This window comes from Odocoileus virginianus, chromosome 15 (genome assembly GCF_023699985.2).
Source record: "Odocoileus virginianus isolate 20LAN1187 ecotype Illinois chromosome 15, Ovbor_1.2, whole genome shotgun sequence".
In the NCBI taxonomy this organism is placed as follows: domain Eukaryota; kingdom Metazoa; phylum Chordata; class Mammalia; order Artiodactyla; family Cervidae; genus Odocoileus; species Odocoileus virginianus.
In genome coordinates, this window is record NC_069688.1 from 60,384,596 (window position 1) to 60,405,845 (window position 21,250).

General features: G+C 38.8%; 1 protein-coding gene across 4 annotated transcripts in view; it reads right to left on the bottom strand.

The window, feature by feature from the left end:
* Positions 1-21,250, bottom strand: part of CNBD1 (cyclic nucleotide binding domain containing 1) — a 467,325-nt gene that overhangs the window by 395,556 nt on the left and 50,519 nt on the right. For all 4 annotated transcript variants that reach the window (XM_020915691.2, XM_020915698.2, XM_020915693.2 and 1 more), the window contains one exon: positions 4,175-4,333. In XM_020915691.2, coding sequence (XP_020771350.2) covers positions 4,175-4,333 — 159 coding nt within the window. The remainder of the gene's footprint in view (positions 1-4,174; positions 4,334-21,250) is intronic.

The window sequence follows — 21,250 nt, forward strand, 5'->3', positions numbered from 1 at the left end:
GCTGTCTCTGAGCAGGCAGCATCACAGTTGAGCTGAATTGCGTATTGGCTCAAGGAATCCTCTCCCCCCGCTCCACACACCGAGCACTATATCTCAGAAGAGACTCTGAGAGCTCTCTCCACTCTGGCCACGTGAGCCCCTAGCAAGAAGACGGCCACCGATGACTCGGGAAGGGGCCCTGCCCCACCCAAGGAATCTGCAGGTGCCTTGATCTTAGACCTCCCAGCCTCCCGAACTGACTGCGACAAATGAATTTCTGTTATTTAAGCCATCCAGTCTATGGCATTTTTGTTACAGCAACACAAAGGGACTAAGGCATAGCTACACAGTGGAAAAAAAAATTTTGACAAGAAATAAGTAATGAGGGCATTTACTTATTTCCAAACAATAGGAGAATGATACAAAGATATCATTTTCTTAAATGTTAGTTAATTTGTGACCAACTAGTAGCTTCTGAAACTCTGGTATACAAATACCACTGGCACCTTTGTAAACTAATATAAATATATGATAAATAATTAACAGCAACTACTTATTCACAAGGGTAGCTCAGCTACCAGGGAAGGAATTCCTCTGCAATGCAGGAGACCCCAGTTTAATACCTGGGTCAAGAAGACCCCCTGGAGAAGGGAGAGGCTGCCCACTCCATATTCTTGGGTTCCCTGGTGGCTCAGATGGTAAAGAATCCTCCTGCAGTGCGGGAGGCCTGGGTTCGATCCCTGAGTTGGGACGATCCCCTGGAAGAGGGCATGGCTACCCACTCCAGTATTTTTGCCTAGAGAAACCCCATGGACAGAGGAGCCTGGTGGGCTACAGTCCACGGGGTCACAAAGATTCAGACATGAGTGAGTGACTAAGCACAGCACAGTAGATTTATTCACAACCTAAGAGAAATCTGCATATTCCTTCTTAAATTAAAATATATATATATATGACCATCATTATTCTACAATACTAGGAACCTCTTTGTACTTCAGCTATAGGAAGTACATAGCAAAGTCTTTTATAAAAAAATTCTTATCACAACATGGAAGATTCCTCTGGAAAGGGAAGATTGACTTGTACCAAAGACCTATGAAGGACTAATAATATTCATGGGGCTTTACATTTTTAACTTCATTTAGGCTTCTCAACAATAATGATCCTATGACATTAACAGTTATACCCATTTTATAGATTAGTGAATTATGTATCAAGAGGTATAAAGTTCATACATACAACTCATTACTTGCCTTGGAAATCCCATGGACAGAGGAGACTGACAGGCTATAGTCCATGGGGGTGCAAAATAACTGGACACTACTTAGCAACTAAACAACTAATTACTAGTGGAGTCCAAGTCAGAACATATTTCTTCTTAACCCTGAAGTCAGGCATCTGTGATACATGCATCCCAAAAGTAAATTTAACTCTCACTGTCACTGGTGGGCCAAGAGTCAGCGCCTTACTCTTCTATGCTATCAATCTACCGTCAAGGAAGTTTTAATTTCTGTCCTTGGCTAACTCATCTCTTTTAGCATAAACAGCTCTCTTTTAAAATTTCCATTCTTATAAACAATCACTGTTTCTGTCAGAAATCTAAATTACATTTAGCATTTGCATCATTTTTTATTAACTTATGTCCCCTTTTAGCTTCCAATAAAAACTTTTTTTTTACGTAAAGAAGAAGGCCTCTCTAATTTCACTTAGTTTTTAACCCAACTTTGTATTTTTAACAGAATTAATAACCCACAAAGTGTTTTTCTCTCATCAGCATGTAACCCTAAAATATAGTTTGAGATTACATTTCCTCCTCTTATACCCCATTTCACTAGCAAACAGCACTGTAAGAACCATATTGCACTTGGATTTTAAACAGCCTGAATCTAAAACACACAAATCCTCATGTCCTTTCAGGGACCAATTCCTCTGAGTCATTCCTGAGAAGTGGCTTTGCATCACTGCTCCACTGAAACATAATGATCTTCAGATGCCTCCTTCCCTCAAAGGAAACATCTTTAATTGGAGAAAGTAGGAGAAAAATCATTTGGGCCAAGTTTTCTCAGAGGATCTAAAACTGCTTTTCACAGCTCATTCATCAGTTTGTCTCTTCTCCTACCCTTTCTACAACCTTCACAGTTACATATACACATCACTTGTTCTCCAGAAATTAGTCATTTATAAAGAAATCAATTATGTTTACCAAAGAAATCCATAATTCTGTTTTTAAAGCCGGTGGAGTTATAGACAATGTCACCAAATACAAATGTGTGAGAGCCTGAGATGAATTGCCCAGCATTATCTTTGATAGTGGTCAGGTTGAGCTAATAACCTAATGTGCTTCCAGGAATATCAATTGAAAACTGTTCAGCTCATGTCTTTTTTAAAGCTAAGTCAAGTTCTATTGATACATGTCGAACTGAACTCCCTAATGCAGAATTCAGACCACAGTCATCTCACACCTCGACCAATTCCATATAGCCTTCTGACAAGTCATCCCAAATCTCCTCCTGGTACTCACAGCGGATTCTGCATACATTACACATTACCATGTAAATGAAAACAATGTCACTCCCATTTTGCCTGTCACACCAAGATTGAAAACCTACCATGGCCTGCAAGATCCAAAGCAATGATCTGGTTCAGCTAACTCCGAAGCCTCACTTCTTCCCCTTACCGAGGCAGTTTCACAACACTGGCCAGCTTGCTGATTTTTTTCTTTTTTTCAATGTACAAATTGTGTATGTCTGTATTATCCCTCTTACATTAGATTATAAGCTCCCCATGAAGGCAAAAATATTGTATTCACCACTGCCATACCAAAGTCAAGAATATTTTCAGAAACTGTAGGGATTCAAAAGTATATGCTGAATTCATTAATAAGTGAAAAATAAAGTCAGTCAAAACTATTTATAAAAATTTCATCATGTTTTAATTCATTGCTTTTAATATTGTTTATTCATGATCCATTTCCCCCTCTTTCTGAGACACTGGTATTTTCTCTTTTGAAATGCTATCGCTTACCAATTGAATGTAAATTCGGTAAAATTGTAAATTAAAGTGTGTGATCCCCATCAGCCTTTATCCAAGATGTGAATACGAAAGCAAACTGCAATGATCAACAATCTGACTCCCTCCCTCTGAAACCGAAGTGTGAGCCTAATAACCTCCAATAAAAATAGTTGTAGCTGATGGAGTGAAATATTACACACCCAGAAGAATCAAAGACTTCTTTCTCTATTTTGGGAGCTACCCAATATTTTCCCACATTTCCCCTTCCCCACTCCTTTTTGTTTGCTTGTTTGTTTGTTTGTTTAACCAGCCATTTTATGTTGCTTACAACCCCAAATCTAACTAACACATGTAAGGTTGTATTTAACCTGATACGCCTCAAAATACAAAGTTTAACAGGAAGGTTTGTAAATCTCTTTTCCCTCTCATCTCCCCCTCCCATTGTCTGTCAATCACCCTTCACAATTGCAGTATCCTCTACTTAATCAAACCCTTCCTTTCTGGTGACATCCCCCATACGTGACCTGTCCAATGATTCTAATGTTTCAACCTCTTTTTTTCTTCCTCCCATCTAACACTGTTTACTCAGAGCTGCTGAATTTAAGTATAAGCTAAGACATAATAATATGATTAAGCCAAAATGCTCTGTTATCAATAACCAGTATTCTTAATCTTGTCAGGCATATTTGCATTTCTTTAAAAAGAGGCTATTTTTACTCAAAATCAATTTGTTAAAATTTCAAGTATGATGACAAAGTAAAAAATTTTAGAGTATAAGGTAGTTATTTTTAAAAATATGTTAAATGGCATTACTCAAGTAGCCCTTGGATCTGCTCATGGTTCACCTAGAGATAAACAGAGGGCAATAGATACGACAACTTATCCATCAATTAAACAGGTTTCAGTTGCATTATTTTTGTTTGAATACATAAAGCACTTAGACGCATTGCGATGTGATTAACAGAGTCATGATGAGATTTGTGATGTTAGCAAATATGACTAATACACCCCAAGGGGACCCTCAATCACTTCTCCCTGGGTTTTGGGGGCTGGAGGCAAGAGTAATGACTTGTCCCCTACCCAATAGACTACCCATATTGAATAGGAATAAATAATGACTTTTTTTAAAAGCTATTTAAAAGAATTATTCAACTACAAGAAGTAACGTATTTAAAATACTCACAATTTCTTTAAAATAGCCATGAATTGTACTACCTTCTCTTCATATTTTTTTGGTCCATATAAAGTACGGCCACCACGTGCTTTCTTAACATGGATAGCTATATTGTGGGAATCATCAGGTTGTGGAGGTTTACTTTCTTCTGTATCTTCAGCAGGTATTCTAAACAAGGAAACATAATATTTTATGTTGTATAAAAAAATTCTGATGTGAACTCTTTATTGTCAAGAGTAGAAATGCACTGTTCTGAGATAATTTAGCATCTTAATAATATATTCCTTCTCCGTGTCTGTTTTTCTCCAGTCATTAGTAATGCAATTAAACACATCGCTCTAAGTCTCAAAATTATCACTCAAAATTACCATATATTAAATATTTTCTAGGGACAAAATTTGACTATAGATGTTATGACTGTCCCAAGTGATTAAAACATCTTCCATAATAAATTAGGTACATTCACTTAGGCAAATATTTTAAGACAATGGTTACCACACTTCCTTTTTTCTCTCATGGTTGTTTTCCAGCAAGTTTTTTTTTTTTTTTTTTTTTGCACCAATGATAAAAGTACTTTTTTTAAAACTTCTGTTTCCAACTGGTAAATTATGAACATCTTGGAAGCAGCCACCATAACTTATTCTTGTGCTACCGTATGATATACATTTAAGTCCCCAAGAGATGTGTGAATGAATGACCTTTTCCCATTTATCCTTCCAGCTCCAAGCTTTCTGATTAAGAGGTAACTAAAAAAAACTAAGGAAAACCAATCTAACAAATGTTGTCATCCTTAAGAAAAAAATAGAGCAGGAGAAGATAAAAATCCAAATGATCACAGATTAGTCACCTTTACTTATAAACATGAGACTTTTTTAAAGTTAAATATAAAATAAACATTATGTAGAATAACAATAACAATCATTACATTAACATCTAACTTATATTTGAGTCTTTTTAAAGGTACTGTCTACTCTATTCAACATTATATACATATTTATCATTAACATTAATTAAGTTAAATAAATATTATTCCCCATTTATGGGACAAGGAAAATTTCAGCTTAAAGAATTTGCAAAATTTGTCTAATCACACATATCCACTTTCCAATAGATCTGGAAAGAGATTTTTGCAATCCAAAGTTCACAGAACATTAATGCTTAATAGCAAGACTTACTTGTCTGGCATATACAGAAAGAAGATACTGCACCATAATTTACAAAGATAAAATTGAGAGTCAGAATTTATTTCCCCTTCTACCATTTTCACAGAACCTCAGTCATTCTATCCACAGAAACCTAGAACTCTATTTAATACTCCATCTCTAGTTATGTCTATAAATAGTAAGTACAGTAAAGCTCAGCAGTGTTTAAGATTCATATATAAAACAATTGACTGCATTCTTTCCCCCAGCTCTGATTTTCAAATGCAAATGGAATAAAGATTTTATGTTCTAAAGAAGAGTAGTCTATGGACAGAATTCTGTGGAGGAAATTTAGAAAATGAGTCCCCACTGACCCAGTGTTTTTCTGGCCCAAGTTCATCATATTTGCCCAAGGCAAGAGTTTCCTGGAATTCCTGACTTTGAAAATTCCTACATTGAAAATCTCAAGCCAGCCAAAAAGGTGAAGTTGCTCAGTCCCGTCCATTTCTTTGTGACCCCATGGACTACAGCCTGCCAGGCTCTTCCATCCATGGGATTTTTCAGGCAAGAATACTGGAATGTGTTGCCATTTCCTTCTCCAGGGGATCTTCCCAACCCAGGGATCAAACATGGGTCTCCTGCATGGCAGGCAGACTCCTTAGTGCCTATGCCACCAGGGAAGGGGCAGCCAAAGCATTCAGAATAGTCCTCAGCGATATTTAAGCCAACCTGGAGGTCATACCTGCTACCAGCTTACGTGCACGTGTCTGCACTCAGCCACGTCTGACTCTGCAACCTCGTGGACTGTAGCACCCCCCCCCCCAGCTCTTCTGTCTATGGGGTTGTCCAGGAATGGATACTGGAGTGGGTAGCCGTTTCCTTCTCCAGGGGATCTTCCTGACCCGGGGATTGAACCAGTGTCTCTTGTGTCTCCGGCATTGGCAAGCAAGTTCATTACCAGCTGAGCCATGACAGAAACCCAGAAGCCAACCAGCAGATAGCAAACCACCAAAAGCAACAGGAACAAACAGATGGTCATATATAGTGATTGGCTGAGTGATTAAGTTATGTCTTATGCTCTTTGGGAAACGGTAGTGTCAACTACAAATTAGCACTTGCCAAGAACATTTGCCAGCGGTGAAACGACAACAAGGGCCTTCGCCACCTGCCTCTGTGGTGATTAAACCTTGTGCTGCTGCAAGCGCCAACCTTCAACACCCTCTGAGGGGATTCAGGGTGAGAGGGAGGAGCTCCGTGATCCAGGGAAACAGGTGGGACAGGTCTTCAGATAGTTGGATATTTTCAGGAAGTGATTTAATGACCCTTATCCTTGTGTCTCCTCATATCTAGAAAATCATTAAATCCCTTCATGGTGACATCAGCTCCTCGTGACTAGCAGAAAATCTTTTGTAAAGTATGCACTTGATTGCAGTGAACTCTCCTTTCGCCAAAATCTTATACATCAGCTTCCCCCTACAACCTCCTTGGAGCAGCCTCTCAGAGCCAACTGAGGTGGTGTGTCCTGGACTGCAGTCCTCATTTTGCCCAAAACGACACTTCACTTGCCACTCTCACACTGTGCATCTTTTTAGTCAACATTAGAAAATAATCCTCAATCATTATGTTTATGTAGCAAAACTACCAACAATTCAATATATACATAGTGTAAAATGTACAGTCGTACAAAATTCAAAATGTGTTCATGAGAGATTACGTGAAAGTGAAAGTCACTCAGTCGTGTCTGACTCTTTGCGACTCCATGGACTATGAAGTCTGTGGAATTCTCCAGGCCAGAATACTGGAGTGGGTAGCCTTTTCCTTCTCTAGGGGATCTTCCTGACCCAGGAATCCAACCCAGGTCTCCCACTTTTCAGGCAGATTCTTTACCAGCTGAGCCACACGGGAAGCCGAAGAATACTGAAGCGGGTAGCCTATCCCTTCTCCATGGATCTTCCTGACCCAGGAATCAAACCAGGATTTCCTGCAATGCAGGTAGATTCTTTACCAACAGAGCTATCAGGGAAGCCCTGTGTTACTCTAAGGCCTCCAAATATTCTTTTCTTTCATGCAAGTCCTACTTGTTACATGATAAGATAGTTCCAAGATATGTAATATGTTGTTATAAATTATGTATATGTCTAATAGGTATCTTGAACTCATCTCACACACTAGTAAAGTAATGTTCAAAATTCTCCAAGCCAGGCTTCAATAATATGTGAACCGTGAACTTCCGGGTGTTCAAACTGGTTTTAGAAAAGGCAGAGGAAACAGAGATCAAATTGCCAACATCCACTGGATCATCAAAAAGGCAAGAAAGTTCTAGAAAAACATCTATTTCTGCTTTATTGACAATGCCAACTGTGTGGATCACAATAAACTATGTGATTTTCTTGAAGAAAATTCTTCAAGAGATGGGAATACCAGACCACCTGACCTGCCTTTGAGAAATCTGTATGCAGGTCAGGAAGCAACAGTTAGAACTGGACATGGAACAACAGACTGGTTCCAAATAGGAAAAGGAGTACACCAAGGCTGTATATTGTCACCCTGCTTATATAACTTATATGCAGAGTACATCATGAGAAACGCTGGGCTGGATGAAGCACAAGCTGGAACCAAGATTGCCAGGAGAAATATCTATAACCTCAGATATGTAGATGACACCACCCTTATGGCAGAAAGTGAAGAAGAACTAAAGAGCCTCTTGATGAAAGTGAAACAAGAGAGTGAAAAAGTTGGCTTAAAGCTCAACATTCAGAAAAATAAGATTGTGACATTCGGTGCCATCCCTTCATGGCAGATAGATGGGGAAACAGTGGAAACAGTGGCTGACTTGATTTTTCTGGGCTCCAAAATCACTGCAGATGGTGATTGCAGCAATGAAATTAAGACGCTTACTCCTTGGAAGGAAAGTTATGACCAACCTAGACAGCATATTAAAAATCAGAGACATTACTTTGCCAACAAAGGTCTGTCTAGTCAAGGCTATGGTTTTTCCAGTAGTCATGAATGGATGTGAGAGTTGGATTATAAAGAAAGCTGAGAGCTGAAGAATTGATGCTTTTGAACTCTGGTGTTGGAGAAGACTCTTGAGAATCCTTTGGACTGAAAGGAGATCCAACCAGTCCATCCTAAAGGAAATCATTCCTGGGTGTTCATTGGAAGGACTGATGTTGATGCTGAAACTCCAGTACTTTGGCCAACCTGATATGAAGAGCTGACTCATTGGAAAAGACCCTGATGCTGGGAAAGATTGAAGGCGGGAGGAGAAGGGGATGACAGAGGATGAGATGGTTGGATGGCATCACCGATTCAATGGGCATGAGTTTAAGTAAACTCTGGGAGTTGGTGATGGACAGGGAAGCCTAGCGTGCTGCCGTCCATGGGGTCGTAAAGAGTCGGACACGACTGAGCAAATGAACTGAACTGAAATATGTTTCTTGTATATAGGTAATAATAGTTCTGAATCTAAAGTGTGTAGGATTTTTTAAATAAAATTTCGTTCTATTTATGGGTCATTGTGGTTGCATAGAAAAACTATTTTTTCTTTTCCTCAGTAAACGCAGGTGTAGAGATTAGCACCACCGCTAAGCAAAATAAACTCAAATTAGCATACGTTATCTCATCCAGTCCTCCAATATCACTCTCGCAAGTGCATTCTTGTCCCCATTTTTAGATACAGAGACTAAGATTCAGAGTCTGAGGTCATCTTCTTAAGGCACCATAATCACCAAATTGCAGAATTGAATTTCAAACCTAGATCTAACTAGTCTAGAGGCCATCACAGAACTTTATTTTCCAAATATTCTTGCATTAGCACTCTTACAAACACTTTATCATTCCTCAAAATCCTTCTTTAACCTTCTCCATCACTTTCTTGTAAATCCATAGAAATTTCACTAAGTAGGAGTTAAAGTCAGAAAAATATATACATTCTTTATTTGCTGTAGGATTCTTCAGTCATTTTTTTTAAAGAAACTGAAATCAACCTGACTAATAATAATAAAAATTAAATTCAGTCATTTCAGGTGCACTTAAGTTTATTCTATCTGTTGATGTTAGCTTAATTATCACTAATGCCAAAACAAGGAACTAGCAGTGGAAGTTGGTGAGTTGCAGACTGTTTTGTGCTGAGCAAGAGTGCTGACTTTGTCCCACATGTTGCCAATATATCCAAAGTTAAAATTGAGGGGAGTTGAAGACAAGTTCCATTATAAACTCTTGACAGTCAACATTGGAATCCTGTCATCTCTTATAATATAAGAAAGAATATTTTAAGTTTAGACAGAGGTAAGCAGTATTTCCCTGGTTTCTATTAAATTAATGTCCTTGACAGACTGAATGTCTTCTCATTCATTTCCAAGGAGCAATAGAAAATCCACATTTAAAAAAGAACATTGGACTTACATGTATTCTACAGAATAAGGGAGCAATACATTTTCCAAATTATGTGATAAGCTATACAAATATACAAGAAAGTTATTTAGAGAAGATTACAACAGATTTATCTCCTAAGGATTAATTGCAAATATTAATAAGCATCAAATTTAAAAGTTGGGATATCTAAGATAATTTTAATATAGCAATATATTAATATTTAGAAAATTATAAGCAAATATTGTTTGCTATCTTGACTTACAACCTAAATTCCCTCCAGTCATGATTCAATTCAGCAAACATTTCTTGACTATCTAGCCCAAGTAGAGTTCATTGTATTCATTATCTCAGCTCCCAGGTATGAATCATTTCCATATTTCCAATTTAATCACCCTAGTTTTTCCGCCCAAAGAACATTGCTGAATTGGTCACACACTTGGGTGATTACAAATCTACATTATCTAATTTTAACTGATCTTTGCTTTCGCTCAGCATTCTAAAATCAGCTATTTGTCAAGCTCTTATACAGTCCTCTCAATGGCTTCCATCTAGTTTCTTTTCCATTCTCATTTCCACATTCTATGGACAGTCTTGTTTCAGTACTTAATGCTCTCTACTTGACATCTGTATAGGAATTAATGATTATTACTGACTGTTAAGAAATAATGATAAACACTATTCCAGTTATTCAGCTATAGTGCCACACAAGCTAAACCTAATTTTAAATTTTTGAAGAATCAAATGCAGAGAAAATGTGGCTTGTGAATTTTCAGAATTTCCCTTTTTATTTTGTACTAATCTCCTCAAGTAAATCTTAACCCCATAGGGCTAATCTAAGTAATGAGTGGACCCCCTAATTCAGGGAAATGGAAGGATCAATTTGGAAGTAGGGAGCAAAATTTCCTGCCACCAATATTATACAATATGGAAGAAAGTCCAAAATTTCAACTATATCTTTTTGAATCATAGGACTGACTCCCTTTAAATCAAAGGTGACATTTCTTCTTAGTTACATATGGTCTTTTATGAACAGGATTTATGAGAAATCACCATTCACATTACATCTTCAACTGAACTCATAGTTTCACATTGTTCACTACTTAATTCTTTTTTTAAAAAACGTTTTGTTTTATATTGGAGTATAAGCAATTAACAAGGTTGCAATAGTTTCAGGTACACGGCAGAGAGACTCAGCCTTCCATTTACATATATCCATTCTCCCCAAAAACACCCCTTCTATTCAGGCTGCCTGCCACATACCATTGAGCAGGGTTACTGTGCTGGATAGTAGGTCCTTGTTGGTTACCCATTTTAAATATAGCAGTGTGTATATGTCAGTCTGAAATTAACTATCCCTTCCTTCCACCCTTTTCCCCTGGTAACCGTAAGTATGTTGTCTAAGTCTGTAAGTTTCTGTTTTGTAAATAATTTTATTTTCATCATTTTCTTTTAATTTTGCATCTAAGGAATATCATATGCTATCTTTTAAAAATAAGTTCCTGTGGAAATTCATGCAAGTAGAAAGCTCTTCCTAAATTTCCAGCAATTTCCCAGGAGATTACATTTACATCCTGATGTCACCTTTGCCACTGCGCTTCTTCCTTAAATACTCTCCTTATTCCATGTCTTGTTTATCCAGAGGTAAAACCAACTTTTCCTGTTATTTCCTCAGCAAAACTAAACCAAACTAAACCAAGTACTCTGAGCATTTGTAAGTATGGCAGAGTTCATCAAATGCTGAGGTTATCTTAGATTGTATCACATATGATTTTGGCCATCTGATGTGAAGAACTGACTCATTGGAAAAGACCCTGATGCTGGGAAAGACTGAAGGCCGGAGGAGAAGGGGATGACAGAGAATGAGATGGTTGGATGGCATCACTGACTTGATGGACAGGAGTTTGAGTAAGCTCCGGGAGCTGGTGACAGACGGGGAGGCCTGGCGTTTGGTAGTCCATGGGGTCACAAAGAGCTAGACATGGCTGAGTGACTGAATTGAGCCTGATCACATATGAAACAGGGTACTTGACATCCACTAATACATCTCTCTTTTCTTAAATCCCTCACCTCCCTGCCCAGGATCAGGGGGTTTTCCTCACTCAGTGCACTTCTTCCTTCAGTTATTTCCTGGCCACTCTTGCTCCTTTTTTACCCCATTTTTGTCTGCCTTTCCTCACTCCGGACTTGCTCCACAGCTCCGAATTAGAATACCTTTATGAGGCCGAGCAATTCAGTTCTTAGCACCTATTCTCAGACACATCTAACTAAAATCATCAAGAAAGAAGCATAACCAAAGGTCCTTCCTTCCGGCAAAATCTATCACTCCTCAGTGGCAGCTGTAAGTATAATTGATGTTTTTAGACTCAGACTTGAAACTTTCTTGTATCAGTTCACTTTAACATAGGGAAATCCTGCACACATAAACAATTTCTACAAATCACCATCACTTTTCTACAATAACACCCCAATCCATACAGTATTCCGCTTATGTCATATTAAAGGCTTTAATCTGGATGACATCAGGATGACAAAAAGGATGATCCCAGCGCATGGCTAAAGCAACCAGTCAGGTTTCTATAAAGTTCCCTCTCTTTCCTACATAGAATGCTCTGAAAGGTCAAAGTACTGCTCCTGAACCGGCAGGACGGTCCTTCGTTTCTCCCCTGTATTTCTCCCTTCCCTCTCTTCCTCTTTCCTTCCTCCTTTCTTTGTTCTCTGTCTCTCTTTCCTTTCCCCCTTTCTTTTCTTCTTTTGCTTTCTTTCTCCTCCCACACCCCTCCCAGCCACCATTTTCCTCTTGGAATCTGTGGCAGAGAACATGGGCCGTTTTGAAACAATACTGTTTTTAGGTTTCTGTTCACACCTGCTAAGCAGGGCACGCAGAGTATCAGTAGGGAGAACTCCACGAGTCCTTGGATAATCAGCAGTGTGAAGAACATCACATTCAGGTCTCTCTGCCTCAGAGATTCTTTCCTTTCTTTTAGCCAACCCTTACGTCATCTTTGAACTTACACGTCCCTTCCTCAGGGATGCTTGCCTTGATTTTCCAGGACACCATCTGTGGCTAGCATAAGCTCTTTCAGTACAACCAGCCCTCAAGCTTGTAATCATCCCTGACGCCCATTTCATTTCATTCATCCCTCTTACTCAGGGCCTCTCTGTGACATCAAGATGCACCTTCTAAGTACAGAGATCCTGCTCGACTGATTCAGCACATGATCACTGCTTGGTGTATATTAAATGATTAAGACTAAATAAACAACCCTTATGATGTATCATGAGGTTTCTTTCCAAAGAGTGTAAATTTTTACTTTTGTTTTTATTTTTCTTTTTAGAATAAAATAGTGAAACAGGTGGGTTCTTTACCAATAATGCCATGCTAGTGGTAAAGAACCTGCCTACCAATGCAGGAGACACAAAAGACTTGGGTTTGATCCCTGGGTCAGGAAGATCCCCTGGAGGAGGGCGTGGCAACCCACTCCAGTATTCCTGCCTGGAGAGCCCCACGGGTGGAGAAGTTTGGCAGGCGATGGTCCATGGGGTGGCAAAGTCGGACATGACTGAAACAATTTAGCAAGCACATGCAGTGAAGCAAAATTGTTCTAACTCTGACTTTTAAAAATACAGGGAGCATCTCATTCAGTGGATCTCAGGACTTCAGTGAAAATATGGGTTTTACAACCATAACAAGAATAGTTTTATTAGTTCTAATGCTAAATACATGTTTTCCAAATAGTTAAATGTCTTGAGGCCAGATCCAAGCTAGCATGAAATAAATACTCCTTAGATGTAGCTGTTGTACAAGGGTAATTTTGACAATGCTAGAGAACAAAATAGATTTTCTCAAAATAGATCTGTGATTTTCAGAAGAAAATCACAACAAAAAAATCAATTTTGCAGAGATTTTTTAAATCAATCTATTAGAATCCATTTGCCTAGGTTTTCAGTTGCTTTATCTCCAAATAGTCTTATTTTCCAACATTTTCTGAACTTATGCTTTTAGAAAGAATTTATAATCCATCTGGGCGGCTTACGTGCTATACCAAATTATTGTTTTAAAATGTTTGAGAAAATAGACAAGTTAAAAAATTCCACATCATTTAATCTAGATTAAAGCCACTTGTTGCTACTGCTTTTAGATCTAGAAGTGAAATTCTGAGCTTCAGTTCAAGCAGCTGGGATATCCTAGTCTCTTCAGAATCTGAAGTTCAAATTAAAGCATCAGTTTTTGTGCAAAACACATGTTGAAAGCTTTTGGAGTGATTGGTCATTTGGCCAACTGAATGAGCATACAGACTTCTGAGCCCATGAGGAGGATCCCAGCAGCCTCCTTTGGCCAGGCTGCCTTTGGAACCTTGGAGAGGATGCTTGGTGGATTCCTGGGGCTGGTGGGATGGAGAACACCATTTGCAGACTCCCAAAATCTTTTCATTCTTCCCCACTTAAGTCATTCAATTGTTTGTTACTTAACACAAGCTAAGAGAAAATGATATTACAAAATGTTGCAATTTATGATTACAAATCTGTCAAAATCTGTTATAAATTATAAACTTGGAATCTTCTGAACATAGCAATCTACTTATGTTTTTTCCTTATCTGATCCTATCTTAATTAGAATTGAAATTTTAAAGATAACAGATACTTGGTCGCACTTCATTAAAATGTACTGAGTAAAAATCTGCCATAGAAATTCCAATATGTCACACGCTGCATATTAAGTGCAATATGATATTTGCTATAAATTTAATAAAACAAATACATTATGACCAAAGAACATGCAGAGCAATGCAGTTTAACTAATTGAAATAAGCCCATAAATGAACAAATTAATTGTTTAAAAGGAGGGTTAAATTTTTCCATTAAAAAGTTACAGTTCTGTAAATTTTTTTCATTTTCCTAAAGAAAAAAATTTGAGTAGTTCAATTGTGGTCCATAGATCCGGAGAAGCAGCTGCCAGCCTATTAGAAAGACTCTTTCCACCCCACCTTAGACCTTCTGAATCAAAATCTGCATTTTAAAAAGCAACCACTCCCAATACCCTGGAGATTAATGCACATATTAAAAGTTGAGAAGCACTGATTTGGAGTTTATTGAAAGTTGCCTTGAAAGCAATGCCAACTTTCTGTCTTTGACACTCAAGTAATGCTACCACTGTAAATGCTTAATAATAAATGACCATGAAGGAGAGTTTATTCTGCAGTCCTCCACTACACATCTTTTTGGATCACAAACTAAATAACTCCTATATGTGTTTGTATTTATTTGTTTGTACAAAATGACCAGAAAGCACAGAGATGTCCCATATATACCCCACCCTACTCACATGCACAGCTTTCCACATTATCAACATCTTCCGCAAGTCTACTACATTTGTAACAACTGATGAACCTACACTGAATCACCGTCAACCAAAACCTATAGCTTACATCAGGGCTCACTCTTGGTGTTGAGCCCTCAACTCTATGGGTTGGATGAGCATATACTTATATATAACCACCATTATACTATCATATAGAGTATTTTAATTGAAATCGTCTGATTCCATCTATTCATCCCTCCCTTCCCCCTAACCCTGGCAACTGCTACTCTTTTTACCATCTCCATAGTTTTTCACTTTCTAGACTATCATACAGTTGGAATTAAACATGTCCTTTACAGACTGTCTTCTTTCACTTAGTAAAATGCAATTAAGTTTCTTCCATGTCTTTTCATGGCTTTGTGGCTCTTTTTTTAATACTAAATAATATTTCATTATCTGATGTAGCACAGTTTGTTTAGCCATTCACCGACTGAAGGACATCGTGATTGCTTCCAGGTTTCAGCAATTATGAATATAAAGTTGCTATAAGTATTTGTGTGCCAGCTTTTGTGTGTCATACATTTCAACTTCTTTGGGTAAATGACAAGAAGAGTGATTGTTGAATTTTGTGGTAAGAGTGGGCTGGGTTTTGTAAGAAACCACCAAACTGCCGGTACCAGTTTGCATTTTCACCAGTAATAAATGAGAGTTGTTTGCTCCACAATCTTGCTGGCATTTGGCACTGTCAGCATTCTAGATTTTGGATCTTCTAATAAGTGTATAGTGGTGTCTTACTATTGTTTCAATTTGCAGTCCTGATGATACATGATGTAGACATCTATTCACATGAGGTTACTTTTTGCTATCATTACTCTGAAATTTCCTTCTTACAATGTCCTAATTAGATTTCCAATTGCTCTTCTACTAAAAAATAGTTATGACAGTTTCTATGTTAATTGTGCCTTAACAGCCATCCTGAGATGTGAACATTTAGAATAACATATTTCATACAGACAGGAACTCCTGTAGCTTCTCATTGTTAAAGGACATTTTCCTCTGGCTCTTTTATATGGATGCAGTTTTAGTATTTTAATACCTAAGTAGATTGGTGGGACTGAATTTTATCTAAACCTAAGATGTACAAAGAAGACAATTTATATATATATATATTGCTGGTTTTAAACTAAGGTGTTGGAGGAAACTCTTGAGAGTTCCTTGGACTGCAAAGAGATCCAACCAGTTCATCCTAAAGGAAATCAGCATCAGTCATGGCAGGACTGATGCTGAAGCTGAAACTCCAATACTTTGGCCCCTGATGCAAAGAACTGACTCATTTGAAAAGACCCTGATGCTGGGAAATATTGAAGGTGGGAGAAGAAGGGGACAGAGGATGAGATGGTTGGATGGCAACACCAACTCAATGGTCATGAGTTTGGGCAAGCTCTGGGAGTTGGTGATGGACAGGGAGGCCTGGCGTGCTGCAGTCCATGGACTCTCAAAGAGTTGGACATGACTGAGTGACTGAACTAACTGATACCATCCCATGGTATCTGTCCCATTAATTTGAAACAGTTAGGGTAAAATAACCTTGTTTTTGTTACGTAAATGAAGACTCATTCATGTCAATTTTCTGTCTATTCCATTTCCTTTCAGAACTTGGTTTGAGTATATGTTGGGCGAGGTTAGGGTTGCCAATATGACCATGGTTTGAGGAAGAAGCTTCTCTTCCCTGTGAACTGCCAGCTGATCATCATCACGTTCTCGTTGCATGGTGACTGCAGGTCTACGCAGGCTCCTAGACTGGCATCTATCAAGGAAAGATTGCAACCTTTGGAACATCATTCACTCTTGCTGACTGCCTCTCACTCGATCATCCAGATTTCTATCTCAGCAACCTGTGCTCTCCTCTCCAGGATCCGACAGCCCTTCAGTGCTATTAGCATCTCATTGTCTGCTCCACGCTGTTTGTGGTAATTTCTGGAGCTTGTACATGCTAGAAGCAAGCCAAGTGAACCAAGAGCCTTAGCTTTTGGTTATCACTTGGCATCTTCATTCCAGAAATGTTGTAGTATTATTCTCACTGCATGTTGAATGAAGCCCAAGTTAGGTCTTATTGTAACAATAATTTTCAAAAGTCATCTAGGAATATTTGTTTAAATACTTAGGCTTTGGTCCCAAGTTCAGTTCAGTCAGTTCAGTCGCTCAGTTGTGTCCAACTCTTTGTGACCCCATAGAATACAGCTCACCAGGCTCTCCCTGTCCATCACCAACTTCCAGAGCTTACTCAAACTCATGTCCATTGAGTCGGTGATGCCATCTGACCATCTCATCCTCTGTCATCCCCTTGTCCTCCTGCCCTCAATCTTTCCCAACATCAGGGTTTTTTCCAATTAGTCAGTTCTTTCCATGAGGTGGCCAAAGTATTGGAGTTTCAGCTTCAGGATCAGTCCTTCCAAAGAATATTCAGGACTGATCTCCTTTAGGATGGACTGGTTGGATCTCCTTGCAGTCCAAGGGACTCTCAAGAGTCTTCTCCATCACCACAGTTCAAAAGCATCAATTCTTCGGCTCAGCTTTCTTTATACTCCAACTCACACATCCATACATGGCTACTAGAAAAAAACAAAGCTTTGACTAGATGGACATTTGTTGGCAGAGTAATGGGATTCCAATTTAAATAGTCTGTGATGGAAACAGACTTTGCACCAGTATTTTGTAAAACCTTTCCCGATGATTCTAATGTACAGTCCAAGTTGTTTATCAATGCCCTGGATAAGCTGGAGGATGCAGCTTCTCTGCCAGCTCTGGATGTTTTTACAGCACTCAAATTCCCATAGAAAGATTCACATCAAGGATTTGTTGTTGTTCAGTCGCTCAGTCATGTCCAACTCTCTGCGACCCCAAGGACTACAGCACACCAGGCCTCCCTGTCCATCACCTACTCCCAGAGCTTACTCAAACTCATGTCCATTGAGTCGGTGATGCCATCCAACCATCTCATCCTCGTCATCCCCTTCGCCTCCCGCCTTCAGTCTTTCCCAGCATCAGGGGCTTTTCAAGTGAGTCAGTTCTTTGTATCAGCTGGCCAAAGCATTGGAGTTTCAGCTTCAGCATCAGTCCTTCCAATGAATATTCAGGACAGCTTTCCTTTAGGATGGACTGGTTGGATCTCCTTGCAGTCCAAGGGACTCTCAAGAGTCTTCTCCAACACCACAATTCCATGCAACATTTTTTTCAGCACTCAGCCTTCTTTATGGTCCAAATCTCATATCCATACATAACTACTGGAAAAAGCATCACTTTTACTATATGGACCTTTCTTGGCAAAGTAGTGTCTCTGTTTTTTAATATGCTGTCAAGGTTTGTCTTAGCCTTTCTTCCAAGGAGCAAGCATCCTTTAATTTCATGGATGAAGTCACCATCTTCAGTGATTTTGGAGCCCAGTAAAGTCTGCCATGGCTTCCCTTGTTTCCCCATCTATTTGCCATTAAGTAATGAGACTGGATGACATGATCTAATTTTTTGAATGTTGAGTCTTAAGCCAGATTTTTCACTCTTCTCTTTCACCTTCATCAAGAGGCTCTTTAGTTCCTCTTCGCTTTCTGCCATTAAAATAGTATCATCTGTATATCTGAGGTTGTTGATATTTCTTCCAGAAAACTTGATTCCAGCTTATGATTCATCCACCTAGCTTTTCACATAATGTACTCTGCATATAAGGTATAAGCAAGGTGACAATATACAGCCTTTACCTACTCTTTTGCCAATTTGGAACCAGTGTGTTGTTTCACGTTTGGTTCTAACTGTTACTTCTTCACCTGCATACAAGTTTCTCAGGAGGAAGGTAAGGTGGTCTGGTATTCCCATCTCTTGAAGAATTTTCCACAGATGGCTCTAGCATACTCAGTGAAACAGAAATAGATGTTTTTCTGGAATTCTCTTCCTTTTTTAAGATCCAAAGGATGTTGGCAACTTGATCTCTGGTTCCCCTGCCTTTTCTAAATTCAGCTTGAACATCTGGAAGTTCTTGGTTCATTGAAGCTTAACTTGGAGAAATTTGAGCATTACTTTACTAGCATGTGAGATGAGCACAATTGTGCGGTAGTCTGAGCAATCTTTGGCATTGTCTTTCTTAGGGACTGGAATGAAAACTGACCTTTTCCAGTCCTGTGGCCACTGCTGAGCTTTCCAAATTTGCTGGCACATTGAGTGCAGCACTTTCACAGCATCATCTTTCAGGATTTGAAATAGCTCAACTGGAGTTCCATCACCTCCAGCTAGCTTTGTTTGTAGTGATTCTCCCTAAGGCCCACTTGACTTGAACTCCAGGATATCTGGCTCTAGGTGGGTGATCACACCATCATGGTTATCAGGGTCATGAAGATCTTTTTTGTGCAGTTCTTCTGTGTATTCTTCCCACCTCTTTGAACATCTTCTGCTTCTGTTAGATCCATACCAGTTCTGTCCTTTATTGTGCCCATCTTCACATGAAATGTTTCCTTGGTATCTCCAATTTTCTTGAAGAGATCTCTGGTCTTCCCCATTCTATTGTTTTCCTCTATTTCTTTTCATTGATTGCTGAGGAAGGCTTTCTTATCTCTCCTTGCTATTCTTTGGAACTCTGCATTCAGATGGTATATCTTTCCTTTTCTCCTTTGCCTTTTGCTTCTCTTCTTTTCTCAATTATTTGTAAGGCCTCCTCAGACAATTTTGCCTTGTTGCATTTTTTTTCCTTGGGGATAGTTTGATCACCACCTCCTGTACAATGTCACGAACCTCTGTCCATAATTCATCAGGCACTTTGTCTATCAGATCTAGTCCCTTAAATCTATTTCTCATTTCCACTGTATAATCATAAGAGATTTGATTTAGGTCATACCAGAATGGTCTAGTGGTTTTCCCTACTTTCTTCTATTTAAGTCTGAATTTGGCAATAAGGAGTTCATGATCTGAGCCACAGTCAGATTCCAGTCTTGTTTTTGCTGACTGTATAGAGCTTCTCCATTTTCAGCTGCAAAGAATATAATCAATCTGATTTCGGTGTTGGACACCGAAATGTCCAGATGTTGGACATCTGGTGATGTCCATGTGCAGAGTCTTCTCTTGTGTTGTTGGAAGAGGGTGTTTGCTGTGACCAGTGTGTTCTCTTGGCAAAGCTGTTAGCCTTTGCCTTGCTTCATTTTGTCCTCCAATGGGAGTGAACGAAGATCAACACTTTTCAAGCTTAAATAACCTCCTCTGTTTCTATATCACTACTTTTCCTCATATGCCTCCATTTTATATCTTCTTCTCAATGCAGGATTTATCCTTCTCTGAAACCATGATGATGCATGGAGTGCAGAAGTAATATTATTAAGAGAATATACTAATATCAAAAGATAATATAAAATATTATCTTTGTTACATATGTCTCCCTAAAGTATCTATAGCATCAAATAGGAATTTTTTTAAAAGTCAAGAAAGCCATTAACAGGAATGCAGTCCTCCTTGCAAATATTTGAATTCCCGTCCTCCTAAAAAATTACATTTTTTAATAAATGTATCTTTAACATAGATTTCTACATTTCTGTGGAGGCATTTTGTTTCTTCTGTTACTATCATTTTCTTAAACGTCTTTTTCCTTGGATATAAACTAATGCAAAAATTTGTTGATTAAAGTCTATATATTTCTTGTTGTTTAAAAATTTTTGAAGCAAGCAGTGCTGTGAATTTTTATCAATTTGTTGTGGAGGGATTATTGTTTAAATCGGCAGTCCACAGTAATAATCAGTGATCCCACAGATTGTAGCCTGTCAGACTCCTCTATCCATGGGATCCTCCTGACAAAGAATACTGTACTGGGTAGCCATTTCCTTCTCCAAAGGATCTTCTCAACCCAGGGGTCAAGCCCAAGTCTCTCACATTGCAGACAGATTCTTTATGACCTGAGTCACCAGGGAACCTCAATAATGAGCTATTGCAATTAAAACATTCTTTCAATGCATAACTCTTAGTAGGATAATGCTGCTGCTGCTGCTAAGTCACTTCAGTCCTGTCCGACTCTATGCGACCTTACAAACGGCAGCCTACCAGGCTCCTCTGTCCATGGGATTTTCCAGGCAAGAGTACCAAAGTGGGTTGCCATTGCCTTCTCCAAGTAGGATACTATTATCCTCTTTTCTGGGTAAAAAAATCTGGAGTGCAGTCAATGTTCAGAGAATTCCAAGGACATGTTGCTGCTATTGGGTGCAATAAAAATGCCAATCAAAGTCTTCTGGATCAAAATTT